The sequence below is a fragment of the Zootoca vivipara genome, chromosome 1 (genome assembly GCF_963506605.1).
Source record: "Zootoca vivipara chromosome 1, rZooViv1.1, whole genome shotgun sequence".
NCBI classification, from domain to species: domain Eukaryota; kingdom Metazoa; phylum Chordata; class Lepidosauria; order Squamata; family Lacertidae; genus Zootoca; species Zootoca vivipara.
In genome coordinates, this window is record NC_083276.1 from 93223588 (window position 1) to 93251514 (window position 27927).

The 27927-nt window shown below is 45.8% G+C and overlaps 2 protein-coding genes across 3 annotated transcripts in view; one reads left to right on the top strand and one right to left on the bottom strand.

Moving 5' to 3' along the window:
• SCTR (secretin receptor) overlaps positions 1-17583 on the top strand; it is a 30002-nt gene extending 12419 nt beyond the window's left edge. Inside the window, exons 4-13 of one of the 2 annotated variants that reach the window (XM_035129825.2) lie at positions 1861-1979; positions 3390-3487; positions 4722-4857; positions 5867-6020; positions 7768-7828; positions 10084-10150; positions 10350-10441; positions 11234-11372; positions 13401-13442; positions 13529-17582. In XM_035129825.2, the coding sequence (XP_034985716.1) occupies positions 1861-1979; positions 3390-3487; positions 4722-4857; positions 5867-6020; positions 7768-7828; positions 10084-10150; positions 10350-10441; positions 11234-11372; positions 13401-13442; positions 13529-13711 (1091 nt within the window). In that variant the 3' untranslated portion in view covers positions 13712-17582. Of the gene's footprint in view, positions 1-1860; positions 1980-3389; positions 3488-4721; positions 4858-5866; positions 6021-7767; positions 7829-10083; positions 10151-10349; positions 10442-11233; positions 11373-13400; positions 13443-13528 lie in introns of both variants that reach the window. The other variant, XM_035129817.2, reaches the window with a different exon arrangement.
• Positions 17584-17818: 235 nt separating this feature from the next.
• TMEM37 (transmembrane protein 37) lies at positions 17819-26096 on the bottom strand. The gene is made up of 2 exons (XM_035129835.2): positions 25823-26096; positions 17819-21963 (listed from the first exon to the last, which is right to left on the bottom strand). The coding sequence occupies exons 1-2, from the start codon at positions 25841-25843 to the stop codon at positions 21391-21393; spliced, it is 594 nt and encodes a 197-aa protein (XP_034985726.1). The 5' UTR covers positions 25844-26096; the 3' UTR covers positions 17819-21390.
• Between the last annotated feature and the right edge of the window lie 1831 nt (positions 26097-27927).

Below are 27927 nucleotides of genomic sequence, written 5' to 3' on the forward strand. Positions count from 1 at the left end.
GGTGCAGTGGTTTGTGGGGACCTGTATCAGCCAGGAGGCAATAATCAGAGGCAGGTGGAGGCTGGTGGAGCACCAGATGGGTTGGAAGAAGAGGAGGAAGAGGCAGGTCAGGCAAGGGAAGAGCCCACCTGCTTCCCCACCCTCTCCTGTCTCCCAAAACCAGGAGGGAATTGAAAGGGATGAGCGGAGGAAGTTTCCACGCGAGCACAGTCTCCAGCTGCATGTATGCAGCACATCAGAGGAAGGTACTGGCAGAGGAGGAGTGGTGCTCTGTTGCTGTAACTGCTCTCCAGAGCATAGAGCTGTAGAAGCGACAGGAATCATTTTGCCACAGAGCCCCTGTCTTGCCAGGATTCTAGCTCTTCTGGTTCTCCCTCATCCACTTCACCACTGCATCTAAGGACTGCACAGCCTCTCCCAATTCAGGTGTTATAATTCAGCACCTTAACAGCCTGCTTGAGAGGGTCTGGAAAAGGGACACAGAGCAGCTTGTCACCTGATCGCTGGGAACACTGCAAAGCTGCTTTGGACTACAACTCCCATCAGCCTTGCTGGCTGGGGCTGAGACGGATGGAAGTTGTTAGTTCCAGAGCAGCTGGAGGGCACCAGGTTAGGGGAAGACGGACAGCCTCTCCCACCAGCTGCCTGCGGATAGATAACTCAGCCGCTAGAGGGTGCTGGTAAAATTGAAACAACTCAGCTGTTGGCTTTTTTTTCTTGCTGTTTTGATTTGTTATGCTTGCTCTGGGCTTTATTGCATCAATGAAGAAGGGCGATAGGAAAACCTTTAAATACATATTGATCAATCACAGTGTTGGCCCAAGACATTTTGGTACTGGAGGTGAACCACAAAAAGGTACCTGTCAGGGAAGAAGCAGGAAGAGTGTGAAGCTCTACCTCAGGAACAAGGAAGGAATAAAGATCTATATGTGATGTGTTCATTAGAGGCCAGATATGCTGCCCCAGTCGCCTCACCTTGGCCCTGATCAATCAGTTACATTTTAAACATCTTGAAGCCTAAATATACTCAGAAAGGAGCCTGTCTCATTGAACATAGTGTGACTTGCTTCCAATTAATATACTTAGGATTTAACTGCATACCATTTACTATACTATAGGTCAGTGTTTCCCAACCTTGTGCCTCCAGCTGTTTTCGGACTACAATTCCCATCATTCCTGACCACTGGTCTTGCTAGCTAGGGATGATGGGAGTTGTAGTCCAAAACAGCTGGAGGCACAAGGTTGGGAAACACTGCTATAGGTTACTGATGCTAGTGCTTTATGGTTCACAGCATGCCATAACAACCACAGTGTACGTGAAACCAGTTGTGTGATATATCTCTGCACTTTCAATCCTGAAATGATGTTTTCATTCTTGGGAACCATTTATTTGTATGGTGCCAACAATGAACTTTGTTCCTTGTAGAACAAAAAAGTAAAACAGAGACAGAGGCAGGAATGTCTGTGTTCAGACAGACACACTTATTTGCTCTAAAACATAACAGGATTAATGCATCTCTTTGGAACATAATGAATACAGCTATTTTTGTCCATGGTTTAAGAACAGTAAACAATTTTCTGCTCCACTAATGGCTAATCTTGAAAATGCTTTGCTGAAACAAGCCAGCTTCATAAACTACAGTTTGAAATTGGCTTGTTTCAGCAAACCATAGTTAAGATGAACCGCAATTTGCCCAGGTTCTGACATCACAGCAAGCTGCAGGTAATCTAAAAGGGAAGCAAAAGCTTTCAGACTTCACCATGTGGCCTTGAATGTGTGTTTATAATAGTAGCTTTCACCAGTGCTTATTGCAATTACTAACTCTATGACTTATTTTGTTTCTGTCATTGCAAACCAAGGGTTTATATATCGTAACTGCACCAAGGATGGCTGGTCGGAAAAATATCCAAGACCCTATATTGCTTGTGGTTTAAATGTGGAAGAGATTAATGCCCCTATAGTTGCGTGGCAGCGTAGGGTAAGTTCAAATAATCAGTACAGTATCCTACGGGCACTTTGAAAAAGTTGCTGTTTTGGGGTGGAATTCAATACCTGAAAATTAAGGTTGGGCAATTATAGTTGATTGGAAGGTCTTTCATAATAAACCTGTTTCCCCAAAACACGACGTTTTGTGATAAGGAAAGTGAAGGAGAATTTCACTGGGCAATGTGGGACTGGGATGACACACGCCTTAAAGCAATGTCATCTAATCTACCTGCAAACAAACCAGGATGAATGCTCAACAGGCAGGTCATCTGGAAGCATCAGAAGTGGGGTGGAAGTGGTTTGAGCACACATCCCCTGTATTCCTGGATATTTATGCTTGTTTAGATTGATCCTCTAAGTCACAGGTGGAAAACCCATTAGGATATCCTCTCACCAGACTCTTTTGGATCTGCATCATTTCCTGATAACTCTGGATGAGTTTCCTGCTGATATTCAAAAACTGGAGCCAGAGGAGAAGAGGAGAATCCAGTTCCATGGCTCTGTCTTCTGTTGTGCTTTTAAAACTGCTGCTTATTTGATTTTAGCTGCTGTTGACTTTGCTTCGTAGTTTGTTTTGTTTCTAGGCTGTACTTTTATTGTACTTGTTTTTAGATTGGCATAGAAGAAAGGTGGGATATAGAAATATCGTAAATACATATGTTTTCGTTTTGCGCTCAAGCCACCTATACCACACTTTTAGATATCTGCCTTCATCCTATGTGTTTATTCATCCGCCAATGGTTTACTCGGGTTTGAAGCACAGCACTAAAGAGCAGAGCAGGAAAAGGTGTTGCAAATAGCCCCACCTGGTGACAAAACATAGTATTATTCAATCATAATACAAACAGAGCCTTTCTCCCTTCAAAAATTCGTTATAGGACAGCAGTCTGTTTTAAGTGACTGAAGCTCAGTTGGGACTAGTTGTACACAAGCACACTTGACATGGAAGCAAAGCCTACTGCTAGGCCAGGCATCCCCAAACTTCGGCCCTCCAGATGTTTTGGACTACAATTCCCATCTTCCCCGACCACTGGTCCTGCTAGCTGGGGATCATGGGAGTTGTAGGCCAAAACATCTGGAGGGCCGCAGTTTGGGGGTGCCTGTGCTAGGCCATTGATTTCTGGCACCCTAATACTGAACCTGTAGACAATGGTGAAACAATTTAAATATGCTGTCAACCACTTACAACCCTCTGTGGGTTCCCCGCCCCTCTAAATTTTAAATCCGGCCTAATTCTACCCTGGGGGAGTGTTTTCTAATCACTCTGATTGCAGTCAAAGCCAAATTAGTTCATGGTAGTGCTTTTAGAACAAAAAGACATGTCACTCTTCTTGAGACAAGTGGGTTTCCTACACATTCACATCACTGCCTGGACTGAGTGTACCTGGATGTTTCTTGACAGGTGTCTTACCTGAGGAAGTTGGAGATTGTGTACACCATCGGAACCAGCGCTTCTCTGGTGGCGCTGACAATTGCCTTGGGCATTCTGGGTTCTTTCAGGTGAAGAAGAATTATTCATTCCTTTTTAAATATTTGTTTCTACTTCCTGGTTAATCTGTGAAAAACAACAACCCCAAATGAATAGTGAAATAAAGTGTTATTTCAAAAGCCGTTGCATTGATCTATGTGAGGAGGAAGGTGTGCGTGCAGAATATTCTTTCTCCAGATATTCATTCTGAAAGGGTTTCATGTTTTGCACAGTAACAGTGGGGAAGTGTACATTCTGTTCAAACGTCAACAGACAGAAGTGTATATTCAAGTGGGTGGAAGAAAAAACTTACTTAAACTGTGGATTTGGGAAGATAATCTGTATGTTAGGCGGATATCCTGCTCATTGGATAATTTTTTTCAGGTGGATCTGACAAAGCCTGGCAAAGAAGCAACGACTGCATACCCCCTTTTTATCACCCTTTTATTAGTTCTTTTGTCTTTCTGTTAAAGCAGGGGTGGAACCCATAGTCGTCAAGATGCTGTAGGACTCTAGCTCTCATCAGCCCCAGCCAGCATGGCCAAGAGTCAGGGAGGTCTAATCTGGAAACATCCAGAGCAGGCATCCCCAAACTTTGGCCCTCCAGATGTTTTGGACTACAATTCCCATCTTCCCCAACCACTGGTCCTGTTAGCTAGGGATCATGGGAGTTGTAGGCCAAAACATCTGGAGGACCGCAGTTTGGGGATGCCTGATCCAGAGGGTCACAAGTTCCTCACCCTAGTATTGTGGGAAAGATGATCTTCGGTCCAACAGTTCTCAGTTTTACCATGAATACGTCAGTTTTGCTTCACAATGCTATCACATCAGGCAATGGTATTGGATGGTTGCAAATCAACGGGTTCCTGTTGATTTGAATGACCATTGCTGAGTGGTCACACACTTTGCCTTGTATCCATGAGGCCCTATATTCTATCCTCAGTGATTTCAAGTAGCAAGACTGAGATCTCCAGGACTGAGATCTTGGAGATGCAGTTTCCCGTCAGAGCAGGTGCATGGGCGTAGCCAAGGGGGACAGGGGGTAGCTCCTCCCCCCCTAGATAAGTAAAACCATAGAAATACTTAACTGACCAATCATGTCAGTTCTCCCCCCCCCAAATCCTGGCTACACCCATGAGCATACTGGTTTGATGGATCAGTAGTCTGATTCTGCTTTAGATGGTATAAGATCTGTTCATATGTCTGATAAGAATTCCAAGCAGTTCCTTGTTTAGAAACCTTGACGCTTTTCTCTTTGGGCCACAGGCGGCTTCGCTGTACGAGAAATTGCATCCACATGCAGCTCTTTGCATCGTTCATTTTGCGAGCTTTGGCAAACTTCATCAGAGATCCTGTGCTATCTGAAGACATTGATGATACAGTCTACTGTGAATTAAACACGGTAAGGAAGAAGCCTATAAATATGGCCTACCATCCAGCTCAACACAGGTTGAAGAAAGGTGCCTGAGAATTAAATTTCCTTTCCATCCCTGTGAGACATTTTGTCAGAGAAAATGGCAGACTTGAGGTGCAAGCTTATGTGAACTTCCCTGGTGCAGACTCATTGAAACCTGAGGATTTACCTATGAGTAAGAGATGCTAAGGAGTGTGCCGTTCATCTGCTTGTTTGTGTATGTATGGTCTGAACATAAATGATATATTGTTTATATATTTAGTTGTTCTTTGGTTTTATGAATACCACAACCACAAGGGGTGTGTGGGATGTTCAAACTAAATGAATGAAATAATCACAAGGCCAAAGAAACCAAAGAGCAAAATGTGTTTAAACACAATTTGGATAACGTGTCGTGTGGCATCATGACGCTTTGCGAGAAAATGAATTGAAGTGCATTAATCAGCTCTTATAAAGATTTCACAAGGGAGTGAATGTGAACCTCTGTGATTGGCAGTAGGTTTGAAAATGGGGAAACTGTTCAGGACTTGAACAATAATAATTTGTTGCAGACTTGTTGATTTTAAAAGATAATGTTTTGATTCTTTAACATCATTTTTTTTATATATATAAAAAAGAATACAGCATACATTTAAACATGGGTGCTAGCGGCAGATATAAAATAATCCAAACCAATACATAAAATACATGGGTAACAGCGACTTATATCCCATGATATCATACTCAGAACAGACCCATTGAAATGAATGGATTTAAGCAACGCCAGTCCATTGATTCCCACAGGTCTATTCTGTGTGTGATTGAGTTGTGTATCACTCAAAATCTACAATGAGAATGACAAAAATGAGTGTAGTAATTGTAACAACCAGAACCCGACTTTTACACCAGTGATAAGTAAAGCATGACACAGCAAGGTGAAGCTCAGGAGCAGGACTGTGAAATGCCTAGGGAAGAGAGACAAAGCACATGCCGTTAGCTTATCTTCCTCTTTCCTCAGGGCCGATGTAAGATTATCATGGTCTTCATTAACTTCTGTATTATGGCTAACTACAGCTGGCTTCTTGTGGAAGGGCTTTATCTTCATACCTTGCTGGTGATGTCTTTCTTCTCCAAAAGAAAGTTCTTCTGGTGGTTTGTGGTTCTGGGATGGGGTAAGTACCAGTTGACACCAGTGGGGGAGCTGCAACATAATGCTGCACAGTATTATTCCCCAGTGACTCCATTCAGAGCCGTCTATCCCATAGGCAGGGCCGGCCCTAAGGCAAGGCTGGGTGGCGCAAGGCGCCAGGGTGCTGGGCCGCCAGGGTGTAGCCGCGCTGGGAAACGGGGGTGGGGGACGGGGGGGATAGTTCGCGCCAGGGCGTCAGCTATGCTTAAGAAGGCCCTGCCCATAGGGCTTAGTGGTGCGTCGTGCCAGGGCGCCAGCCTCTCAGGGGCACCCCAAGGAGTGGGGGAGCTGCACGGCTTTGCCGGTGGCCTCCCCTTTCCCTGCACACCCGCCAGCTGGGCCCCGCCAACCATATGGCTGGCAGGCGTGCAGCTTGCCTCCCAAGCTTCTACGGGAGGAGAGTGATCCACACAGAGGGTTAGGATAGAAGCTGCACCCTGCCAACCATATGGCTGGCAGGCACGCAGCTTCCCTCCCAAGCCTCTGTGGGGATTGCTCTCCCGCAGCAGCATGGGGGAGAGTTGTGCTGCCCCCGATGGCTGGCAGTGCGCAGCTCCCCCCCATCCGTGGTAATTTGGGGGCGCAGGGTGGATATTTGCACCCCAGCGCCGCATCTGCTAAAGATGGCCCTGACTCCATTTCATTCCTTGCTCTGCTTCCCTTGTCTTCCTGCACTCTTCTTTGCTTCTCCTCATTTCGTGTGTCTCTCACTTCCTGTCTCACTCCATCTCTGGCACCACAACTTTAAAGCACATGGCTTCCAGCAAAATATCCTGGGAGCTGTAGCTGCAATTCCAAGCTCTCTTAACGAGCTACTGTTCCCAGAATCCTTTGGGGAAAGTCATGTCCTTTAAACATGTAGTGCGTACTCAGCCTCTGGCTCCCTCCTCTTCATTCCCCGCTCTTCCTTTCTGCTTTATTCCTCTTTATTTCTTTCGTCCTCTTTGCTACATTGCTTCTTTTGACACTTCCCCTCCCTCTATTTCTCCACTTGCCTCCCCACTCCCTGCTTTCCTTCTGTCTCCCACTATCCTTTGCACAGTTTTGAGGTGTGTGGTGGAACGGGGTTGGGGGGAGGGCATAATATCTTGCTTACACAGCTAACGAAAACATTTCAAAGAAAGCAATAATATGCATGCATAGTCCTCAGCAGCCAGTTTTCCACAGGCTCTTTTTTGTTGTTGTTCCCTTTTGAGTTGGGGACAACTGAACTGAAACTTCATGTGCTTGTGTATAGCTTGATATCTCCCTGGGTATATCAGGAGAACTTCTCTTTGGTTTGTGGGTGGCCCCATTTTGCCTCAAATTGATTGGCACAGAACCACAGGAGTTTGCTATTATGCATCAAAATATTCATTTAGCTGGTGGTGGGATAGCTGCATATTCCTGCTTTGCAGGCCAGATGATCCTCAGGGTCCCTTCCAACTCTACAATTCTATGATTTTCTTGTGCGTTATATGATTAAAGGCTTTTCCACACTTCCGCTTGTCCCGTGCCTAGAAAGCCCAGGTCCAAGTGGTTTCCCCCATGCTTCGCTCTTTTCCCAGGGAAAACCCACTCTTTAGCTCTAAATTGGAACAAAGGGCAATCAACAAAAAAAACTGAATTGCTGTTTGCTTCAACTGAACACTAAAGAGCAGTTTTGCCCTGGGCGAAAGCAGCGGGACAAGAGGAAGTATGGATAAGCCCTAAGGGTTGATGGGGGGGGGATCTTTTTTTCTTCACTGCAGGCACTCCAACTTTCTTTGCAATTGCATGGGTCATGGCCAGACTATTACATGAGAATGCTGGGTAAGCCGTGTTTCCATTACATCTTTCCATGCTCTGTATTTATTAGCGTTGCCTCAGCTGTATGCCCACAGAACCTGGTTTCAAATGGCTGCAATCCTATTTTCTTGCAATATTTTGAAACACTGAGACAAGAGGAGAAAAACAGTAGCAGTTCAGTTGCAATTAATACTGATCAAACCACACCTAAAACTAGTGTGTATCCCATTATACAAGTGCCTGGCCAGTATAAAAATATCTGCAGCTTCCTTGTGAAAACAGAATCCATTATTTTCTCTTTGCCATCTCCCACTGCCCAGACATATATTGTCTCAAGCAATCCCCATCATTCTATGCTGGGGAAGTCAGGCTGGTTAATCTGGTTCCAAACCATGTTTATGTCTTTTGCTCTGTCCCAGGAACCATTTGTAGCCTTCATTTGTCACCCAGAACTCATACTTTTATTATTATCAATAAAAGAAAATAGGCAGAGTTTTCATCTGAACATCACAGTAGCAGCAGGGCATTTATGAAAGACTCTCATTGTCAGGAGCTCTCTGTATTAAAATGGCAGGAGGGGAAGCAGCTGTATCTGCAGTTATTGTGATAATAAATTCCAGAAGGGCAGCTGTTCCTCGCCAGTTGCAGCAAAAACAACACAGATTATTGTGGTACCTCAAACACTTCTTCTTCTTCTTTCTTTTTTTAAATGTATTGTTGCATATGCATTAATTTGATTATGATCATTTCCCATCCAGCAGGGGGAGTTGGGTTGTTTGTGAAGTGCTGTTGTTTTCTAGTTGCAAAGACTGTGTTAAATGAAAACACAATATTATCTTGAAAAACAAGGAAGTGTTTTCGGAACCTCAAGTCAAAGGATAAGAAGCTGACTCAGCTGCTTTGCTGTGAGGCCTCTGGACTTTGTCGTTTGACTGGGGTTGGAATACAGTATCAGAAGTAAAAATCTTTCAGGCCAGCAGCCATATATACCTGTGTTGTAGTCAAGGCTTTTATTTCCAGCCAGAACTTGCCAGAACTCAGTTCCACCAGCACCTCTCAGGTGGGCGCCATTGCCATTCCAAGGGAATGAGGGAGGCGTTCACAGCACCTCTTTTTCTAGAAAAATAGTCCTGGTTATAGTGAAAGCCAGGTGAAGCTGTAGAGGCTGCTCTATGAGACTTCACTAACCTCAGTCTGTCCTCAGCCAGCCCTCGCCTCAGACCTGGTCTTCTTACTTCTAGCCTGGGCCCCTCCAGAACCACAAGGCTCTTTTGGCCCAGCAGCATCCTCCTGCTGCACATCTGATGTCCTATTTGAGGTCACCTGTGTGGCAGGTAAAGATGCAGCTGGGCGGAAAGGCTGCCTGCAGTCACCACAGGGTTATGCAAGCCCAGATCATCAGCTGATCCTCAGGGCTTGCATGCATAGCATTGTGCCTTTGCCTGCACAGTTTGATTTCAAAATGCACAGGCAAAAATGGGTCACCTGACATCATTGGGACCTCCCTTACCAGGTTGAGCATGATCAGGGTGTGGATGGATCCAGCTCCTCCCCACCCCTAGACCAGGGTACACTTCCCCATCCTGGGGATGCTTTGGACTACAACTCCCATCATGCTGTGACCATTGGCCTGGCTGGGTGGGGCTGATGGGCAGCGCCGTCATAAGCGCTCCCGGCGCCGTGGTGTGCCGGATCCTCCGGCGCCCTCCTGCCCCGTTCCGGCGCCCTCCCGCCCCGTTCCGGCGCCCTCCCGCCCCGTTTCCCAGCGCGGTGGGCGGGTGGGCGCTGCGCGCTGCGCGGGTGCAACAGGTGCTGCTGTGCGGCAGGCGGGCGGGCAGGCGCAGCTGCGCGGTGGACCGGTCGGCCAGCGGGTGGGCGCAGCTCGCGGCGCCCTCCTGGTGGGACGGCGCCATGGTGCCCTGCGCCACCCAGCCTGCACGTAGGGCCGGGCCTGCTGATGGGAGTGGCGAAGAAGGGCATCAAGTTGAAAAAGGATGGTGACTAGGGCATTGCCGTTTTGTTGAGCTCCTCTGAATCATGACTCACAGTAAAACACAAATATATTCTTCTGCTTTTCCTGCTTGTTTTCTGCACACTTGAGTATTCTAATAGTTTCATCCACCCGGTATAATTTGAAAGGCCAGGATGGATGCCAGCTCCTATCTGCTGGGCATGTTGCCTTGCGATATTTTTCCTTTGAAGACAAATATTGCTAACATGATGCTCGCTGGCATTTGTTGACCTGAAAAGCACAATGAATGAATTTTGCTATCTTACAGATGCTGGGATACTCATCTTACATATGCCCGGTGGCTCATTCAAGGCCCTGTAGTAGTTTCTATTGTTGTAAGTCTGAATTACAATGCCGCTTCTATTTTTGTAACAAATGTTATTCGTCTGTGACCGTAATAAACAAATTCATTCTATTGTTGTAAGTCCATTTCACAGCCGATTTCTGAGATGAAGATCGAACTGAAGAGAGTAAATTTGATGCGTGCCTTTCAAATATGTGAATGTCAATGCCAGCTTTTCATTCTCTTTGCAGATCAATTTTGTTTTGTTTGTTAATATTGTGAGGATTCTAATGAGCAAACTTAGATGGCCAGATGGAAGGAACAAGGATTCCAGTCAATACAAGTAAGATAGCTTCAAACAAACAAACAAACAAACAAACAAAATCCCTCAGCCTCACACATAAGCACAACAGCAAGAGATACCTGTGCACAGATGTTTTACCTGTTTGCCTGCAAAGATATGCAAAGATACGTATGATGCAGATAAACTTGTTTGATTAGCTGCCTCAAGGACACCCACCCCAATAAAATGCCTCCAGCTCTGCTGCTTATACAGGTACTTCTTTTGGAAAGATCCTGATCTTATCCTCATCTATAGTAGCAGCAACAGACCACAAGTCTGGAGGCAAAGCCCTGAGCGTAGTGTGAAGAAAGCTGATGGGGAAAACCCCCTTCCTCTCTCTTGTAATACTTCGGTTAAGGGCCATCCCGTGAAACTGAAGAGGTAGGCAATTCAGGAGAATGAAAATGAAGTACCGGTACTTCTTTACACAGCTCAGAGTTTAAACTATGGAATTCACTTCTAGAAGATGTGACAACGATAGCCACTATCTTAGGGAGCTGTAAAGGTGGCTTAGACAGATTCATGGAGGATGTCCATGATCCCTGCTGCCAATATGTTAAAAAACAGAAACTGTTCTGGGACCCAGACCCCATGATCTGTAGCCTGGCACTAGTGATACCGCTGATCTTTAAAGGCAGGCCTACTCTGCTCCTGAAACTTCCCTTTGCATTTTCTGCTATTGCTACTAGAGGGGATAGTTCTGCCTACATACTGAGATCAATATGAAGCTCACCCTCTTTAGGCTGTTTTTTCATTTCTGTTTTGCTCTTTTATCTCTTTCTTTACTCCTAGGAGACTCACAAAATCCACACTCATCCTCATCCCTCTCTTTGGAGTCCATTACATCATATTTGCTTTCTTCCCTTTCGATACCACGAACGGCACCATGGAGATTCAGGCGCTGTTTGAGAAAGCCATAGGATCTTTCCAGGTAATCTGTTTCTTGGAAGGTCATCATCATCTTCAGATGAAGGAAGCCCCACCCGTCTTTTGCAATCAAAACGGGCTGTGTTGGCAAACCTCCTTAATGTTTTCCAGGCCCCCAGGTGTCTAGAGCAAACAGGATGCAAAGAGGTACCTGGAATTTGTAGGTAACTAGGACAGGGGTGGTTATTGGCTAATGCTTTTTTTTTGCCCAGGTGCTACATTAACACTTGGCCAATCCTTTGTAGGTTGCATGCCAGTGGTGGATATGATTGCACCACTCTCTCATGCATACTTTTAAGGTAAAGGTAAATGGTAAAGGGGCCCCTGACCATCAGGTCCAGTCGTGTCCGACTCTGGGCTTGCGGCGCTCATCTCGCTCTATAGGCCAAGGGAGCCGGCGTTTGTCCGCAGACAGCTTCCGGGTCATGTGGCTAGCATGACAAAGCTGCTTCTGGCGAACCAGAGCAGTGCACTGAAACGCCGTTTACCTTCCTGCCGGAGTGGTCCCTATTTATCTACTTGCACTTTGATGTGCTTTCGAACTGCTAGGTGGGCAGGAGCTGGGACCAAGCAACGGGAGCTCACCCTGTTGCAGGGATTCGAACCGCCAACCTTATGATCAGCAAGCCCTAGACTCTGTGGTTTAACCCACAGCACCACCTGGGTCCCTTTTATGCATACTTTTACATACATACAAACACAAGCAGACACAGACATTGGCACACAACCTCCTCCTCCCAGATCTGGGCAGATCAACTGAGGAGGGTGGGTTATTACCTTCTTTCCACTGGTCAAGTGGTTGATTAGATGACTGGGGAGGGAACTTTTTAAAATCCCTATCAGGGTGTTGGTCTCTGCCCATCCCAGTGCTGTCGATTCTCCCCCACCTTTCACATAGCTGCCAAGTTTTCCCTTTTCTCACGAGGAAGCCTATTCAGCATAAGGGAAAATCCCTGTAAAAAAGGGATAACTTGGCAGCTATGCCTTTCACCATCATAATTGTTGGGTCTTGGGCAGCTGAGAAATTGGGAGAGGGCAGGTGAGTCCCTAATCCAAACAGGTTTAACCACCCCTGCTTTAGGAATAAAGTCCTCCCACAAGGACAAAGGTAGTTAACAGTCTATCTATTTTTTTAAATGGAACAAGGAATGAAATATGCATTCAGGTTTGGCATGATGTAGCCCTCCTCTGCATTGGGTTTCTGATTAGACCAACACCCCAGAGATCCAGTATTTCTCACGGCACCTTGCAGGACCCCCTTTGTAACGAGGAGGACCTATTCCATCTTGCCCCGTGCCTCACTTTCTTCTCAGAATGCCCTTGTTGCGAGAAGGACCTGCGTGAGTTTGAAAACACCGCAACTGCTAAAATATCCAGTTGGTGGTCCAACAAAATATATCATTTCTCCTAGTGTAACAATCCAATCCTAACCCATGGATCTTTGCCACTGGAGGGGCTTAAGATATGGCACAGGTGACGGGGGACATCACCTCTGCTGCCACACTTGCTGTGGTAGCAGAAAGCATAGCACTTGAGATGCTAAGCATGGCAGCATTCCCACAGCATGGGCCCCCGAAATGGGGTGTTATGGGGCAGGGATAGAGCAGAGCTGACCATGGATCACTCACTGGATCCAAAGCTGCTCCAGCTTTCCAATCCTGGAGCTCGTGGGAGTGATATGGTGGAAATCCCACCACCACCTTCTGCCCTGACCAGGGGCACCAGCTTCAGGGGGCCGAGCCCTTTGGGGCCCGCTATGTGTGTGTGATTCCCCCCCTGCCCACTGCACCTTTCGCCCTGAACTAGTTTGAGGTGGCAGGACTTGGGATGCAGTGGTAGACAAACCACTCTTCTCTGGCCCTAGCTTAGATTGCTTTGTAAGTCACTCTGTCTTTTCTTCACATCTGGCAGAACACTGCGTGCCTGGAAGGTCTACATGAGCTTTTTCTTGCTTCTATATTTATTCTGGAGGGCCAACCTGCCATTTCTAGTTGTATATCTCATGAATGACATGGGCCTCTTTTGTTCTCAGGGCTTTGCTGTGGCTGTGCTTTACTGTTTTCTTAATGGAGAGGTGAGTTTCCCATAGACTGTAATGTACTAAGAATCAAAATATATGTTCTTCTTATTTGCACGTTAATCCCATAATGTTTTGTTTAGGTCCAGCAGGAGATTCACAGAAAATGGCGGCAGTGGCGCTTAAGAAAACACATTCATTCACAGAAGCATCACAGCTGCACATTTCCTAATGATGTCAGTGGATTCACCCAGGTGCTGCAGCTGAAGAAGCCCAGCCCCCAGGAGGAAAGGGGACCTTATGCCCCAAATCTGAGTCAAATGTGATGGATCTTGTGCAGGGAAGAACTAATTGCTCACTCGGAGGAGGGAACTGGAAAGCTCAAGAATTGAGATTACGGATCTGAAAGCTAAATTTGCCCCTTAATTAGCTGTGCATGGAGTCTGGCTTTGTTGGTGCCCAGAATCTTTATTATCCCCTGGAGGATTTTTTTTTTTTACAAAGAAGATATATGAAGATTTGTTTCCTGGTGGAAGATTCCCTTCTGACTCCACCATTCTAAGATGCCATTTTCTAGTGGGATGTGAGTGCCAGACTAAAGGGCTTTTCTGATTTGTTTTGTACTGCTGAATATTGTGCTGCATTGAATAGTTTGGGCAAGACATGACTCATGCGCTCCATTTCCTTGGGGAAACATTGTGTTGTCTGGAGACACTTTGTAGAATACAAGCTTTAAAACACGCACAGGCTCGCGTGCACACACACACACAGAGCAAATCTCTAAAATTACACCCTTAACTGGCTGCAGGATTCAGCAGTGGATTGTGATCAGCACTGGAACTAGATCTCACAGGTTTGCAGCTTTGGACTTGGACATTCAGCTGCCATGATGGCTGCAGGAATATTTCTTTAATTACTTTTCTTTCTCAGAAGATGATGTCTCTTCTCAGCCCTTGTATCTGTTGTTCATGCTTTTGTAATCTAGAGGCTTGACTGCTGTAACACATTCTGTGAAGAGCTGCCTTGATATTTCAAGAGTAAGGAAGTTGGGTTTCCTTGGGGTGCCATATCTATTTCTCCATCTTCTACCTTGATTTCCTATTGCAGGCATCCCCAAACTGTGGCCCTCCAGATGTTTTGGCCTACAACTCCCATGATCCCTAGCTAACAGGACCAGTGGTCAGGGATGATGGGAATTGTAGTCCAAAACATCTGGAGGGCCGAAGTTTGGGGATGCCTGTCCTATTGTCTTCTGGGGCTAATCCAAGATGCTTAGAAAGTCCTAAACATCTTGCCTTTTGCATATATTACAGACTGCCTTTTCCTCCCATCGTACAATGATCTCTTCAATAAGCTGAGAATGCCCAGCTAATGATCTCGGTACCAAACCAGAAAAGACATCAAGCACATGCAGAGTGTCATTTGTGGTGGCTGTTGTATTACTATTGAACTCTTTCCAGGGAAACTTGCCAAAGCCAGAGCTAAGTTACCAGTAGATTTGTTTGCAAGACCGTTCTTGACCAGATGAGTGGGGTTAATGTGACCAGATGAGTTATTGACCAGATGAGTGGGATGACAGAGGATGAGATGGTTGGACAGTGTTCTCGAAGCTACGAACATGAGTTTGACCAAACTGTGGGAGGCAGTGCAAGACAGGAGTGCCTGGCGTGCTATGGTCCATGGGGTCACGAAGAGTCGGACACGACTAAACGACTAAACAACAACAACAATGTGCATTTCTTACCTGCTTATTACTTTCAGTGGGTTGCATGTCTGTATTTTTTATATAAACATATAGGTAGATAAACATGGCTTAGAGTCATAGAGTTGGAAGAGACCTCAAAGGGTCATCTAGTTTGACCACATGCCAGTAGAGCTTGAACCAACAGAACTTCAACCATATCATGTCCAGCACAAGTGGAACAACGCCACTCTACCAGGCTAACTAGTGGAGGCGATCCCACCATTAAAAACTGCTTCCAAATGTCAGACACATGTGCTTGGGTCGTTGCATCTGCTTTGCTTTCACGGCTGCCTCTGCAAAGTGCTTTCTCTCCCCTTCCCTTGGTGAAATCTGTGCTGTTGCTCATTTGTACCATCTGCAGGAGCCACAGCTAGCCTGATTGGAGAGGGATGGGCGTCAGGGACTTTCCCCCCTGTTTCTTGGGAGCAATGTGTGCGCATTGAGAAGCAGCAAATTCTTCCTCCATGGGTGGCAATAGCTTACTCATAATCTGTGGCTATGTATTCTTGGCCTTCTCTTCTATTGTGCAGAGTTGCAGCCTTGCCCACAGAAGTGCAAGAGCCTTCAAACTGGTAGAGAGAGGAAGCAAAAAGAAAAAGAAAGAATGCATCTGAGGCCTTTTGATTTGCAGGTGCAAAGAAGGATGTGCAGATTTGAGTTCCCCTCTTACAGGAACCACATGCAGGTGTTGCTAACATGTGAGATTCCAACATGAACCTACCAGGTAGAAGAAATTCATTAGCACATGTGACTGACACTGTGAAACTGGGTTTCAACAGATCCTGGGTATTCATTGCTCGCTATAGAAAGTAATCATTCCTCCTTAGGCATCACCCCGATTATTGATTTTCTTATGCCTATACATCACTAGCAGCTGCCAGTCACATCCATGCTAAATGGATCTTGATTGGATTCGGCATTCATGCATGTACTGCATAGTACAGCTTGTATTGTTGGGCCTTTTGACCTCCTGCTGTGAAAACTGAATACTTTCCCCTCCTTTATTTCTTTGCACTCAGGGTGCATGTGTATGATACATGCACACTTTTAGGTGCCCACTTCATGCATCTGCCAAAGTGGGCTCTGTACTGACTGTGGCAGTTTGTATGGCCAGTTGTCTGAACCAAAATCCAGAATTAAAGCAAAGGACTTATTATCTCCAAGTAAGAAATATATCTAGAAGCCTCAAATTAAGGATAAAGGGAGTTGTCACAATTTTCCAACATGCCAGGGTTAAAATAAATCCTGAAAGTAAAATGCCACAGGGGAAGTTACCGAAAAAGTCTGAATTAGCATTTCTCTTAACTGAACGTTATCATCCATCTTTTCAGAGCTGCTGTTCCTTGTCTCGCATGAGACCTTGAACAAATGGTATGAAGCATAATATACGTCAGCTGGGGCCAAGCCTCTACCATGCTCTCTCTTTTTATTTCTGCATTGCATTGTGTTAATGATGCATAAATAAATATGCACTCCTTAGTTGTGGTCCAATAGCTTACAGGTCTCCCAGAAGGTTGCAGTGTGGAGCAAATAGCCCATTCCTGGTGAAGTGATAATAACAGCATCTACTCTGTGTGATAATTTGAATTATCTAGTTTGTCTGGTGTGATCGTTCTTGACTATCCCTTATCAAATAAATAGTTGTGATGAATCAAAAGCTAAATATTAGGCAAATACAACATTATACATAGGCAGGTAGGCTTAAACTGAATTGCTCTCGTCTGCTTCCTCCGGTTGTCATCTTAGCTTCTTTCTGACTCATAATAAACTTTGTGAAATTGGCTGTTGAAGTCCTTTGTGCATTTCTGCCAGGCTGAAAGGGACTTACTTTTCAACACGCCTACGGTAGATCATTTTGGCATCGCACTACACATGCATATGAATTGGGGATCTGAGAGAAAAGCAATCTGCGTTGGGTTCAGGGAAGAACCAGGTACATAAGCTGGATGCTATCCCTGTTTACTGGGAAACCCAGTAATTAACAAAACAAAACAACCCACCTGTACTGCCAACAACCCATTTGTGGCATATCAATGACCTATTTACAGTAGCGCCCTTCCAGGTCTAAACTGTTGCAAGCTACTGATGCTGCCGCCTTCAGCCAAAGTACTAATTAAGAGCCTAAGAATTGCCTGTGGAGCGTCAGACTTTTCTAGTCTGTGGCAGTGGCCAACCGGATGCCCTCCTGAAGCTCCCAGGCAGAGAAAGATGAAGAGAGCAATTCCTTGCTATTTTTCAGCCCTGGATGTGAACGTGCATCCTTTCCCACCATGTGACTATGCACAGTACCAGTTGCATGTGTTTCTTTGATTCAAGTCCAATATTGCCAAATATAATTTGGTCTCTTCTAAGCTTTCCATGCACTGGTTCACTCTGCTCTAGAGAAATGCGTGGCTGTGAGACTGTGCCATGCAGTGTGTTCCAATAGTCTTCCATTTTCATTTTTGATTTTGGAGGAAAGCTAGGAAACACTCAGCCTGATTCAGTATTATTTACACTGACTGGCAGCTGTCTTCAGTTTCTCAGAGATGGATCTTTGCAAGTTCTACCTGGAGATGCAGGGGCTTGAACTTGCGGCTGTCTGTGTGCAAAGCATGTCTCTCCCATTGAGCGACAGCCTCTTCTGCATCCGTTTACATGCTCTTGTTTAATGGCTACCTGCCCCCAAATTGCGACAGAGGACTAAAACTAGCAATTCACAAAGTAGTTTATTGAACATTTGACATTCAGATCTGAGATTTCTTCCTATATTCTCTTACCATTTTTTTTTACAAAAAGAAAACAGTTTAGAAAAGCTGCAGGTTTCATAATAAAAAACAACACTTATTTGAGACAAAAGACCACATGCAAACACGCCCCTTTGCTATCACACTCTCATGTCTTTACTGACAAAATGGCCTTTAATAGGAATGGAATCAAACGCCCATAAGAAGAACCAGCTATAGAATGGCGTGGAGGGCTCCCTCAGATTGTCAGCTCAAAATGGGTCTCTAATGCGTTTTAACCTCCATGGGATAGTCTTGAAAGCTTCAGTTCAGTGGAAATGGTGAGATACCCAGGCCCGCCTAATGCATATGAGATGCCTTATCATAGTGTGCCAATTTTAGAAAAGTCTGAATGATGTGTACTTCAGGGAGTGTTGGAGTGTTGAGCTTTTTTTCAAATTGGAGCTGAAACTCTTAAGAAGCAGCCAATGATGGGGGGGGGGATGCAAAAGTCCCCCAAGCGCATGTGCTTATTTAAGAGAAGCTATCACTTCTGTGGCTCTTACACAGCAGATTAGTCACAATTGCACAGTTGTTGTGCTGCAAGATGATTATCTAGGGAGGCCCATGGGGAACAAAGCCTTGCCACAAGTCCTTCATTCACTAGACAAAGAAAAAGACATCATGTTTCCTAAACAAACGTTTGGGATTGCCCTTGAATGAAATCCATGGCACAATATTGCCTCTTTCCAGTTGCCATTATTTGTCCATTATTTTAAAAGGACTGTGCTTAAATAGAGAACAGCACAGTCTCTCTGAGGGCCCGGTTCACATGTCACATGTTTCTGATAAGGGTTTGCGTTCATCAGCCCTTTCTACCATTTGAATGGTAGAACGCCTGAACCATTTGTGGACAATTGGTCAACACTTCTGCAACGTAATCATGAACAAATGGGTGCCACCCGCTCAGCATTTTGACAGCTATTTGGGGGTCGGGTGTGTGGAACAGCTTCACATAAAAGCCACCTTGACCAACCCCTGTTAAGCCATCGTGGATCATGAGGATATAACTTCTCTCTTGACTGGTCACGAAATGGTTGCGCTGGGTGAACGGTTCTTTAGGGTATTACGGCTGTCGTTTCACCAAGAAACAAATGTCAATCCATACAGAACTACGAAGGTAGTTACGTGTGTCCCTGGATGTATTTTCAAAACAATCCTGCCAGCAGATATACACTAGATCACTCCTGAAATCCAAACAAAAACATTTCCAAGCATTTTTATCAAAGCATAATTTTTTTTAAAAAAAAACAAGAATTTGAACAGCACTCCCAGCTTGGATGACTGCCTTCAGAGAAAGAGAGAACAGGAACTTTGCTTCCTGTGATTTGGAGAAGAGGGAAGTGAAATTGGCAGTGCTAGCACAGCATTCCCTGATCTACATCCTGTTCTCTGAGGACTGCATAGACTGATGGCGTTTTGAAAGATCATCTCTAGCCCATAGGGAAGAGTTTGCCTTGTTTTTCCCCCTCATTAACTCTGAGTAGCAAAGACCTCTTTAACAATATATTGGGCAGATAGCTCTGCCTCTCTGCGGCAAAGTGCCTTTGTTGCTGCTAAGCTGCCCAATTCACCTCTTCGGCTCCAACACAATGAGGATTGTGGATCTTCTATAATTGAAATCATTCTAACCCATCTGGCCACATAATGAGATTGTGGAATCATGTGAAGAAAAAGGGAGAGGGAGAATAATACTTATTCATAGAGATGCTTACTCTAAGATAGAAATGACTGGGGTCCATGCTTGCTATTTGTGAATGAAAGAAATAACAATCAGACATAATATTAAATTATATAGCATAAATTCCAGCCATGTGAGAGATGACTGCAACCCATATATTAAGCATTTTGATTCTCTGTGTTGCTCTCCAGCAACAGGGGTGCCTGAATGTTACAAAATTAAAGGTGGACATCTTAAGGAAGTTTCTTTTAAAATCTCTTACAGTGGTGCCTCGCTAGACGAATTTAATTCGTTCCGCGAGTCGCTTCGTATAGTGAAAAATTCATTTTGCGAAGCGGCTCCCATAGCAACGCATTGAAGTGCGGTTTCCCATAGGGTGCCTCGCAAGACGGGGGGGATTCGTCTTGCGTGGCACCCTATGGAACGAAAAACATTCGTCTTGCAAAGCGCGCCATAGGAAACTTCGTCTTGCAAGTCTCCATTGAAATCGCAAAACGCTTTTGTTTTGCGAGTTTTTCATCGTGTGAGGCATTCGTCTGTATACTGAACCAAATGAATACTGCAGGTGTTATTTTATCATTTGGCTGGTGTTGTTAAGAGTATACCTACTATCATTAGGCTCCTTGTTGTGTTTCAAATCAGTCAAGCAGCTTTGTCATGATGACCAAAGTGTGGTTGTCTATGTCCATCTCCATCAATGTACCTTCCTGTGGTTCCCCTTCAAAGCCATCCTGTTTCCAGGTAGGAGATGTGGCTGGGCTGTCATTGGAACAAACCTGGAACCTGTGGTCCTCCATGTATTGTTGGACTACAACTCCCATCATTCCTGACCACAGGCCATGCTGCAGCAGCAGCTGATGGGAACTGGAGTCCAACCACATCTGGAAAGGCATTGAAGTCCATTCCAGGGCAGCCCAGCCACCTCTTGCACTCTGGCCTGAGATCTCTTCCTTTCCTACCTGGAAAGTGGTTAAGAGGAATGTGGTGAGATGCAAGACAAGCCCTGTATCTCGTGAAACTGAATTGCCACCATAAAAAGCTTCATGTGAGGTACAGTTCAGATGAGAACAATAATTTCCACAGTGCACAGCTGGTTTGTTGAAATGTTGGTATTGTATATAAATCAGTTATACTCTCATGGCAGAAACAACAAGGAGCAAAGCCCATACAGTATAATGTTTTTTGAATAGGTTATGCTAAAATGCAAATTATTTGAATTTGGAGGTGAGGCCCTAGTTAGCATTCCCAACATTTTGCATAGTACAAATAATCCTAATGTTGATCCCAGTTGATATGCAAAAATGAAACCATGAAGTTTTCTGAAAAGGACAAAGCACATTTATAACCTTTTCTCACTTGGATGCTGAGTATGACCTCCAGTGAGATTTCTTAGTCCTGACAATCTGACCCATTGGTTTTAATGAGATTACCGTTAGTCATAATTTACTGTGACCTGATTGGGACTTTTGATTAATAAATCTAAGAACTCCAGATAGATTACAGTAAGGATTAAATAGCATTAAAACCAGTAAACCAAGTTTGTTTTGCTTGCTTACTGGGCCACCTTTAAATGAATGAGCTTTAAACAAAGGAAAACAGTCTTTTGCTCTTCCATTTCTGTGGAGAGTTACATCATTCAAAATCCAAGCAGGCTATAATAGCCAACTTCCAGTATCCAGCATCCATTATCAAGTGATCTTGGAGACATCCATTTCATATGTTTTCTCTTAATGTACACTAAGAAAACTTGGTCTCCTTTTGAAAGGCCTCAGTTTACTTTTCTGTGTATCTGGTGAAATCAATGTCCACCACTCTTTAATTTTTTCTCATTCTATTCCACGGAAATGTGATGTTGTTAAGATGAAGTCCACTGATTCCATTCAGGAAGAAAAGGAAGGCAGAAATGAATTCACACCAAAAGGTTAGTGTGAAACCCGTGAGAGTGATGTAGTCCCTCAGAAGGAATAAGAAGCTCAAAACTCCAGTGAATGACAGCAGGAACGAGAGAAGAACGAGGACTGATCCCATCGACCACTTCTTCCTGGAGTTGACGTCTTCACAGACTTGGGAGACCATGAGAAGTTCCAGGCCAAAGATTGCGACGACGACAGCAAAAGACACTAGACTTCTTGCAAAAGTCATTCCTGCGTTGATCCCTCTAATGTTGGCCAATGTGAGATCAGTGGCACATTTCAGGGCGCTATTGTTCCCGACTGTGCAGAAGTGCCACAGTCCAAACAGCTTTCCCTTGGCACAAAGCCAGTGCCCATCGCACACAGCAATGGAGGACAGGACGATGGCTATCGCCACGCAGAGGATAATCAGACTCCTGATGAACATCTCAAAAAACGATCTTGTCCGTCTTCTATGGGTGAGTAACCACTGGGCCTTAAAGAGAAGGTCCAGAAAGAAAGAAGTTAAATACTCCTCCTATCAAAGCAACACAGATTGCTTTTAAATCGCAGTCAGCAATTATATTCCTATTGATGTTGTGATCAGTTAGAAGGAATGCTCAATAACAGCAAGAGTCATTGAAGTCGGTTAAATACACCGTGCAGACAAGCTTGGCTGGGTACACACTATACATTTAAAGCACACTGCCAACCTAGCAGTTCGAAAGCACGTCAAAATGCAAGTAGATAAATAGGAACCGCTACAGCGGGAAGGTAAACGGTGTTTCCATGTGCTGCTCTGGTTTGCCAGAAGCGGCTTTGTCATGCTGGCCACATGACCTGGAAGCTATACGCCGGCTCCCTCGGCCAATAATGCGAGATGAGCGCGCAACCCCAGAGTCGGTCACGACTGGACCTAATGGTCAGGGGTCCCTTTACCTTTACCCTAAAAGAATCTTGGGAATTGTAGTTTGTTAATCATGCAGGGAACTTTAGATCTGTGAGGGGTTCCCAGGATTCTTTGGGGGAAGCAATGTGCTTTACATCTGTGGTGTGTACGCAGCCTTAATATACAAATGATTTGAGAGTGCTGTGAGAAAGGGAAGGCAGTGATAAAACATTTAAAATGCCACAGAAGCAGTGGGAAGTCTTACCAAACCAATCTTTTGAATATAAGATCGTGTGTCTGTGTGTGTGTGTGTGTGTGTGAGAGAGAGAGAGAGAGAGACAGAGAGAGACAGAGAGAGACAGAGAGAGAGACAGAGAGAGATGCTACATTTATGCTGTGTAAGTAAAAAGTCTGGAAAGAAAGTAAATCATTTGCCATATTTCATTCATAAGAAAAAGAAAAGCGAAACAGGCTTCACTTAGTCACATCCTTAGGCAATGTCCTGGCTGACTGCTATTCAGAGAAGCAACAAGGCACCATATACTAGCAAACACAGTTTTCATTTCCCAATAGCACAGACCTGTTCTTGGCTGCCACAGAAAATCCTCCCACCATCGGAACGTTTTTTAAATTGTGTGTGTAGGAACAAGTCTATTGCACATGTGGCTTGCCCCACTTTACAAACTTGCCTCCCTGGCTGCCACTGCAAGCTTGCTTGCCCAGGCCACCCGCCCAAGGCTGCACTGAAACTTCCCCAGCCTAACATTTCGATCTGTCTTGCCATGGCTTGTTCTGTGCAGAAGTGTTGGCTGTCACTGACGCCACCTCCGGAGCTTTAAAAGTGAGAGGTTAAAATGTTCCACTTCTCCCTACACACACTTTTCTAGTAATAAGCATTGCAGCTCCACCAAGTTCTGATTTCCTGTGTGTCGGAGGAAAGGACCCTGACTATTTTGATGTCTCCATCAAGATAACCTTTATTGCCTGTGGAGCTGTCTCATGGGTTTTCCAGGGCCATCGTTTTATAATGTTGCAGAGGAAGTAGTGACGTGATTTCATAGAATTGTAGAGTTGGAAGGGATCCTGAGGATCATCTATTCCAACCCCCTGCAATGCAGGAATAAGCAGCTGTCCCATACAGAGATTGAACCTGCAACCTTGGCATTATCAGCACCATGCTCTAACCAATTGAGCTATCCAGGCTGCTTTGGAGATGGGCACAACATAGGGAGCAAAGGAATATCGTTGAATTCTAGAACTGGAAGGGATCTCAAGGGCAATCTAGTCCAACCTCCTGCAACGCAGGAATCTTCTGCCTAATGTGGGGGCTCGAACCCGCAACCCTGCGATTTAGGGTCTCATGCTCTACCGACTGAGCTATCCCAGGTAGAGAGGTGTCAAAGAGGAAACCAGGACTTCCTCTCTGATCAGCGAGATGAATGGTGATGTTTTCAAAGGATAAGGAGTGTGAAGGAGGAGAGGACAACTTGGGAGGAAAGATGGGAAATTCAGTGAAGCTGAGCTTGTGTTGATGATGAGACATCCAGCAGAGGAATAATAAATACTTATGCTTATTTTTATTATTTAAGAATTGTGTGTGTGTGTGTACATGCATAGATGGGAATTTTGGGAAAAGGCTGTAGCTCAGTGGTTGGAGCATCCACTCTCCATACAGAAGGTCCTGGGTTCTAATCCCAGCATCTCCAGGGCAAAAAGAAACCTCTGTCTGAAATCCTGGAGAGCAGCTGCCAGTCAGTGCAGACAAGACTCAGTTAGATGTACCAATGAGCAACTCCCTGTGATGCCATCCTGCTCCCATTTCTCAGGAGCTTAGTTCACAAGCTAAAAACATTCACTGTGAGCACATCTTCCTTGCAACATCCTATATCTCTTCTTTTCTTAATTGCAGCCCCTGTGGTTCATTATATATCTACCTCTGTATATTAAAATATAGCTCTTGCACAAAATATCCTCACAAGATCCACTAAGCGAGAGTCAGTTTTGCTGAAACATCAGTAATAATGTCCCGGGGAGGGACAGAGCCACTGATCCTTGTAAACAACTCATTGCATTCCAGGAGAGAAGGGAGGAAATGGAGCAAGTTCAAAATGTTATTTGAGTCCTTAAGTTGACAAAAGCTTACACAGTGAAACCCCAATGGACCATAGCTCTGCTTCTGGAGCAGAATCGTTTTGTACATGTGATGTTAAAAGGGGCTTCATGGCGGAAGAAAGGCAGGGCAGAAATGTCAGAAAGCAAACAAGTTTTTTAAAAGTCCCCCTTCCCCAAATGTAGCTAGAACGCACACAGTTTGCATATTCCATGGGACAACAACCCTGTGAGATAGGTTTGGCTGTGAGGCAGTGACTGGCCCAAGGACACCCAGTGAGCTTTATGTCGAGCGGGGAGGATTTGAACCCTAACCCCCACGCTCTAACCACTGTCTCTCATCAGATTTCCCTCATTGGATGGTGAATGTAAATCTAGAAAAGCAGTCCAGACATTCAAACTCAGATGTAAAGACCAGACAATCCAAGTGTCCCTATTTTCCAGACAGTCCCAGATTTACAAAAGCTGTCCCGGTTTCTGATTTGATCCTGGAATGTCCCTGGAATGTCCTCATGGGAGAAATGTTGGAGGGTATGGAGTTATGTGACCCCCCCCCAGATAAGATACCAATTTTAGAAGATGCCTGAAGACTGCCCTGTATAGGGAAGATTTGTTATATGTATGTATGTATGTATGTATGTATGTATGTATGTATGTATGTATGTATGTATGTATGTTGGAAGCCTCCCAGAGTGGCTGGGGCAACCCAGTCAGATGGACAGTGTATAAGTAGTGAAATTATTATTATGGAATAGGGTGTCCCTATTTTCATCGGATAATGTTGGAGGGTATGAAACACACACACCTACACGAAGAGGGAGCGATGGAGAGAGAGATTTTGAGTTTGCAAGAGGCCAGAAGATCTTCCATCCAGGAAGCTCTCCTAAAGGAAACGACAGGGAGAGACAGAGAGTTGGCCACAGCAAGGGGGTATCAACACAATAGCACATAAGACAACTTTTTCCGCCTTGTTCATAGCTGCCAAGTTATCCCTTTTTTACAGGGATTTTCCCTTATGCTGAATAGGCTTCCTCGCGAGAAAAGGGAAAACTTGGCAGCTATGGCCTTGTTTCAAGACAAAGCGATGATAATAAGCGGGGAATTTGCATCGAGCAACAGGTGGCAAAAGAAAGTCGGCTAGTTTGAAGCGCGGGCTGCGATGAGCGGCTCTGCCTGTAGGGCGAGGGGGAAACGCGGGCAGAGGCGCTGCAACGCCAGAACAAAGGGTGGCGGCGGCGGCGGCACACAGCGATGCCAACAAAACACGCAGCTCCAGCCCAAACAAAAAGAGATATATATATATTGTGTATATATTTGTCCCACCCGCCAGAGGCTCCTCCTTGGCTCCCGATTTTACCTGCACTGCGATGGCTGTCATGCTGCCTTGCGCCCCTTCCCGCAGAGCGAGGCGGCGAAGTCCGGGGAGAAACTTCGAGGTCGGCGGCGGAGAGTGCGAGAAATGTCTCCCGGGCGCCCGCTTCACGCGCCCGCTCCGGGCGAGGGGCCCATGGCGGCGGAGTGGGGCGCGTCCAAGGCCGCTCTCGCCCGCGCGTCCTGCCGAGAGCGGCGGGAAGCAGGCAGGCAGGCGAACTGCCCTTTGAGTTTTCCCTGTGCCTGAGTCAGCAGCCGAGCCGAGGAGGGAAGGAGGAGGAGGAGGAGGCCGCCGAGAGCGGCTGGAGCCGGCGAGCGGCTGGAGGAGGAGCAGGGGGAGGAGGGCCGAGAGAGGCGGAGGGCGCTCCGGGCAAGCCCGGCGCCAGGGAAGGGCCGCCGAGGGCACAACCGCTGCCGCCGCCTGGGCCGCGGCAGAAGTGCAGGGTCCCCTCCTGGGTCGCCGGGGGTGGCCGGGATCCTTCCACGCAGATCTCCACGGGTCGCCTTTTCCGGGGGGGATCCGCCGTTTTCTGCGCTCTTACATGCGCAGGTGACCTGGAGTGCTCCAAGCCGCCCGACTCTTTCAGGGCGACTTCAGTTGTGCTTCCTTTCTTTGTGAAATAGGCATTTTATTGGTTTTTTCACAGCAGGTCAATAACCGCAAACAAAACAAGACTTGGAGTACAGTTTGTCAGTTTCCTCAGTAACAACAACACCACTTTATTTGTACCCGGCCTTTGCCCCTGACGGGATTCAAGGTAGAGTAGCTTACAAAGTAGGGGGGAAATCACTAAAAACGTAGAAAAAACAATAATTAAAAAAACAAGCATATATACATATGTAACACGTGTTTTAAAAATACCGATTGTGATAAAAAGCAGCACGGCACCAGCCCTTTCATTAAAAGCAGTCACTTGGCAAAAGCCTGTTGGAACAAGGTCTTCACCTGCCAATGGAAAGGCAACAAAGAGGGAGCCAGGCTAGCTTCCTCAGGGAGGGAGTTCCGGAGTTGCTACCACCAATAAGTCCCTTTCCCACATTCTCTCAGGTGGGGATTGGGAGAAGGGCCTCCCCCCAAAGGTCTCAAAACCCAAGCAGGTTTGTATGAGGGAATATGGTCTTTCAGATAGCTTGGAGGTCACCCAACTAGGTCATAGCCAGCACTTTGGATTGCACCTGGAAAAAGACCTGCAGCCAGTCGAGCTGTTCAGCTGGTTCTTCAGTTCATTCTACATACATGGAAATGGTGGTATTTATGGTGGGGCACATGGCAGGACAGAGTCTCAAAGTTGTGCTCTCCCTCTAGCCCACATTCCCAGCATGTTTGCAGTCCTGTCTCAGTGACGTCTACGCTGACTTGGTCATGTGGCCACAGAATGCAAGATGGCAGGATCCCCAAGGATGTGCTCTATGGGAAGTTGGCTTCAGGCAGCAGGCCCATTGGCAGACCAAGTCGGCATTATGAAGATGCCTGCAAACGTGACATGAAGGCTGGCCACATCAATCCTGCCATGTGGGAATCTCTTGCAGATGACAGGCACTGTTATCAAGTTTGACCAGAGGAGGAATGAAGGAATGACCACAGGGAGAAACGCAGAGAAAAGAAGCCCCATGGTGCATCTGCAGCAGCAAAACCAGACACCTTCATCTGCCTCAGCTGCAACAAAACATGTCTCTTCCATATTAGTCTCCACAGCCCGCACTGCAACCTTGCAACAGTTTGACTTCATCCCCTAAGGCCCCTTCATCCACTGTCTCCTGAGACAGAGGCCGACAACAGCAACAGGCTGCATTTTTGCATTTCATTATCATCTAAGGTCACCTTTTGAAAGTCCACCAGTCAATTGGGGATAACATGTCACAAAAAGGCTTCTGAAATAATCCTAAGGACATAAGAGACCAGAGGCCCATCTAGTCCAGCATCCTGTTCTCACAGTGGTTAACCAGATGCCCACGGGAAGCCTGCAAGTAGGACATGAGCCCAATAACATTCCCTTGTTCTGCGGTTTCCACGACTGGTATTCAGAAGTGTTATTGCCACTGGGAGAAGCAGATCGCCTCCATTTTGTTCGTTTTAGAGATGTCACTATA

Bases quoted from the DNA above. Each gene is read 5' to 3' on its own strand.
- TMEM37 (XM_035129835.2), bottom strand. From the start codon at position 25,843: ATGACAGCCATCGCAGTGCAG. The intron at 21,964-25,822 runs GTAAAATCGGGA...CTTCTCTTTAAG, and splicing joins TGACAGCCATCGCAGTGCAG to GCCCAGTGGTTACTCACCCA.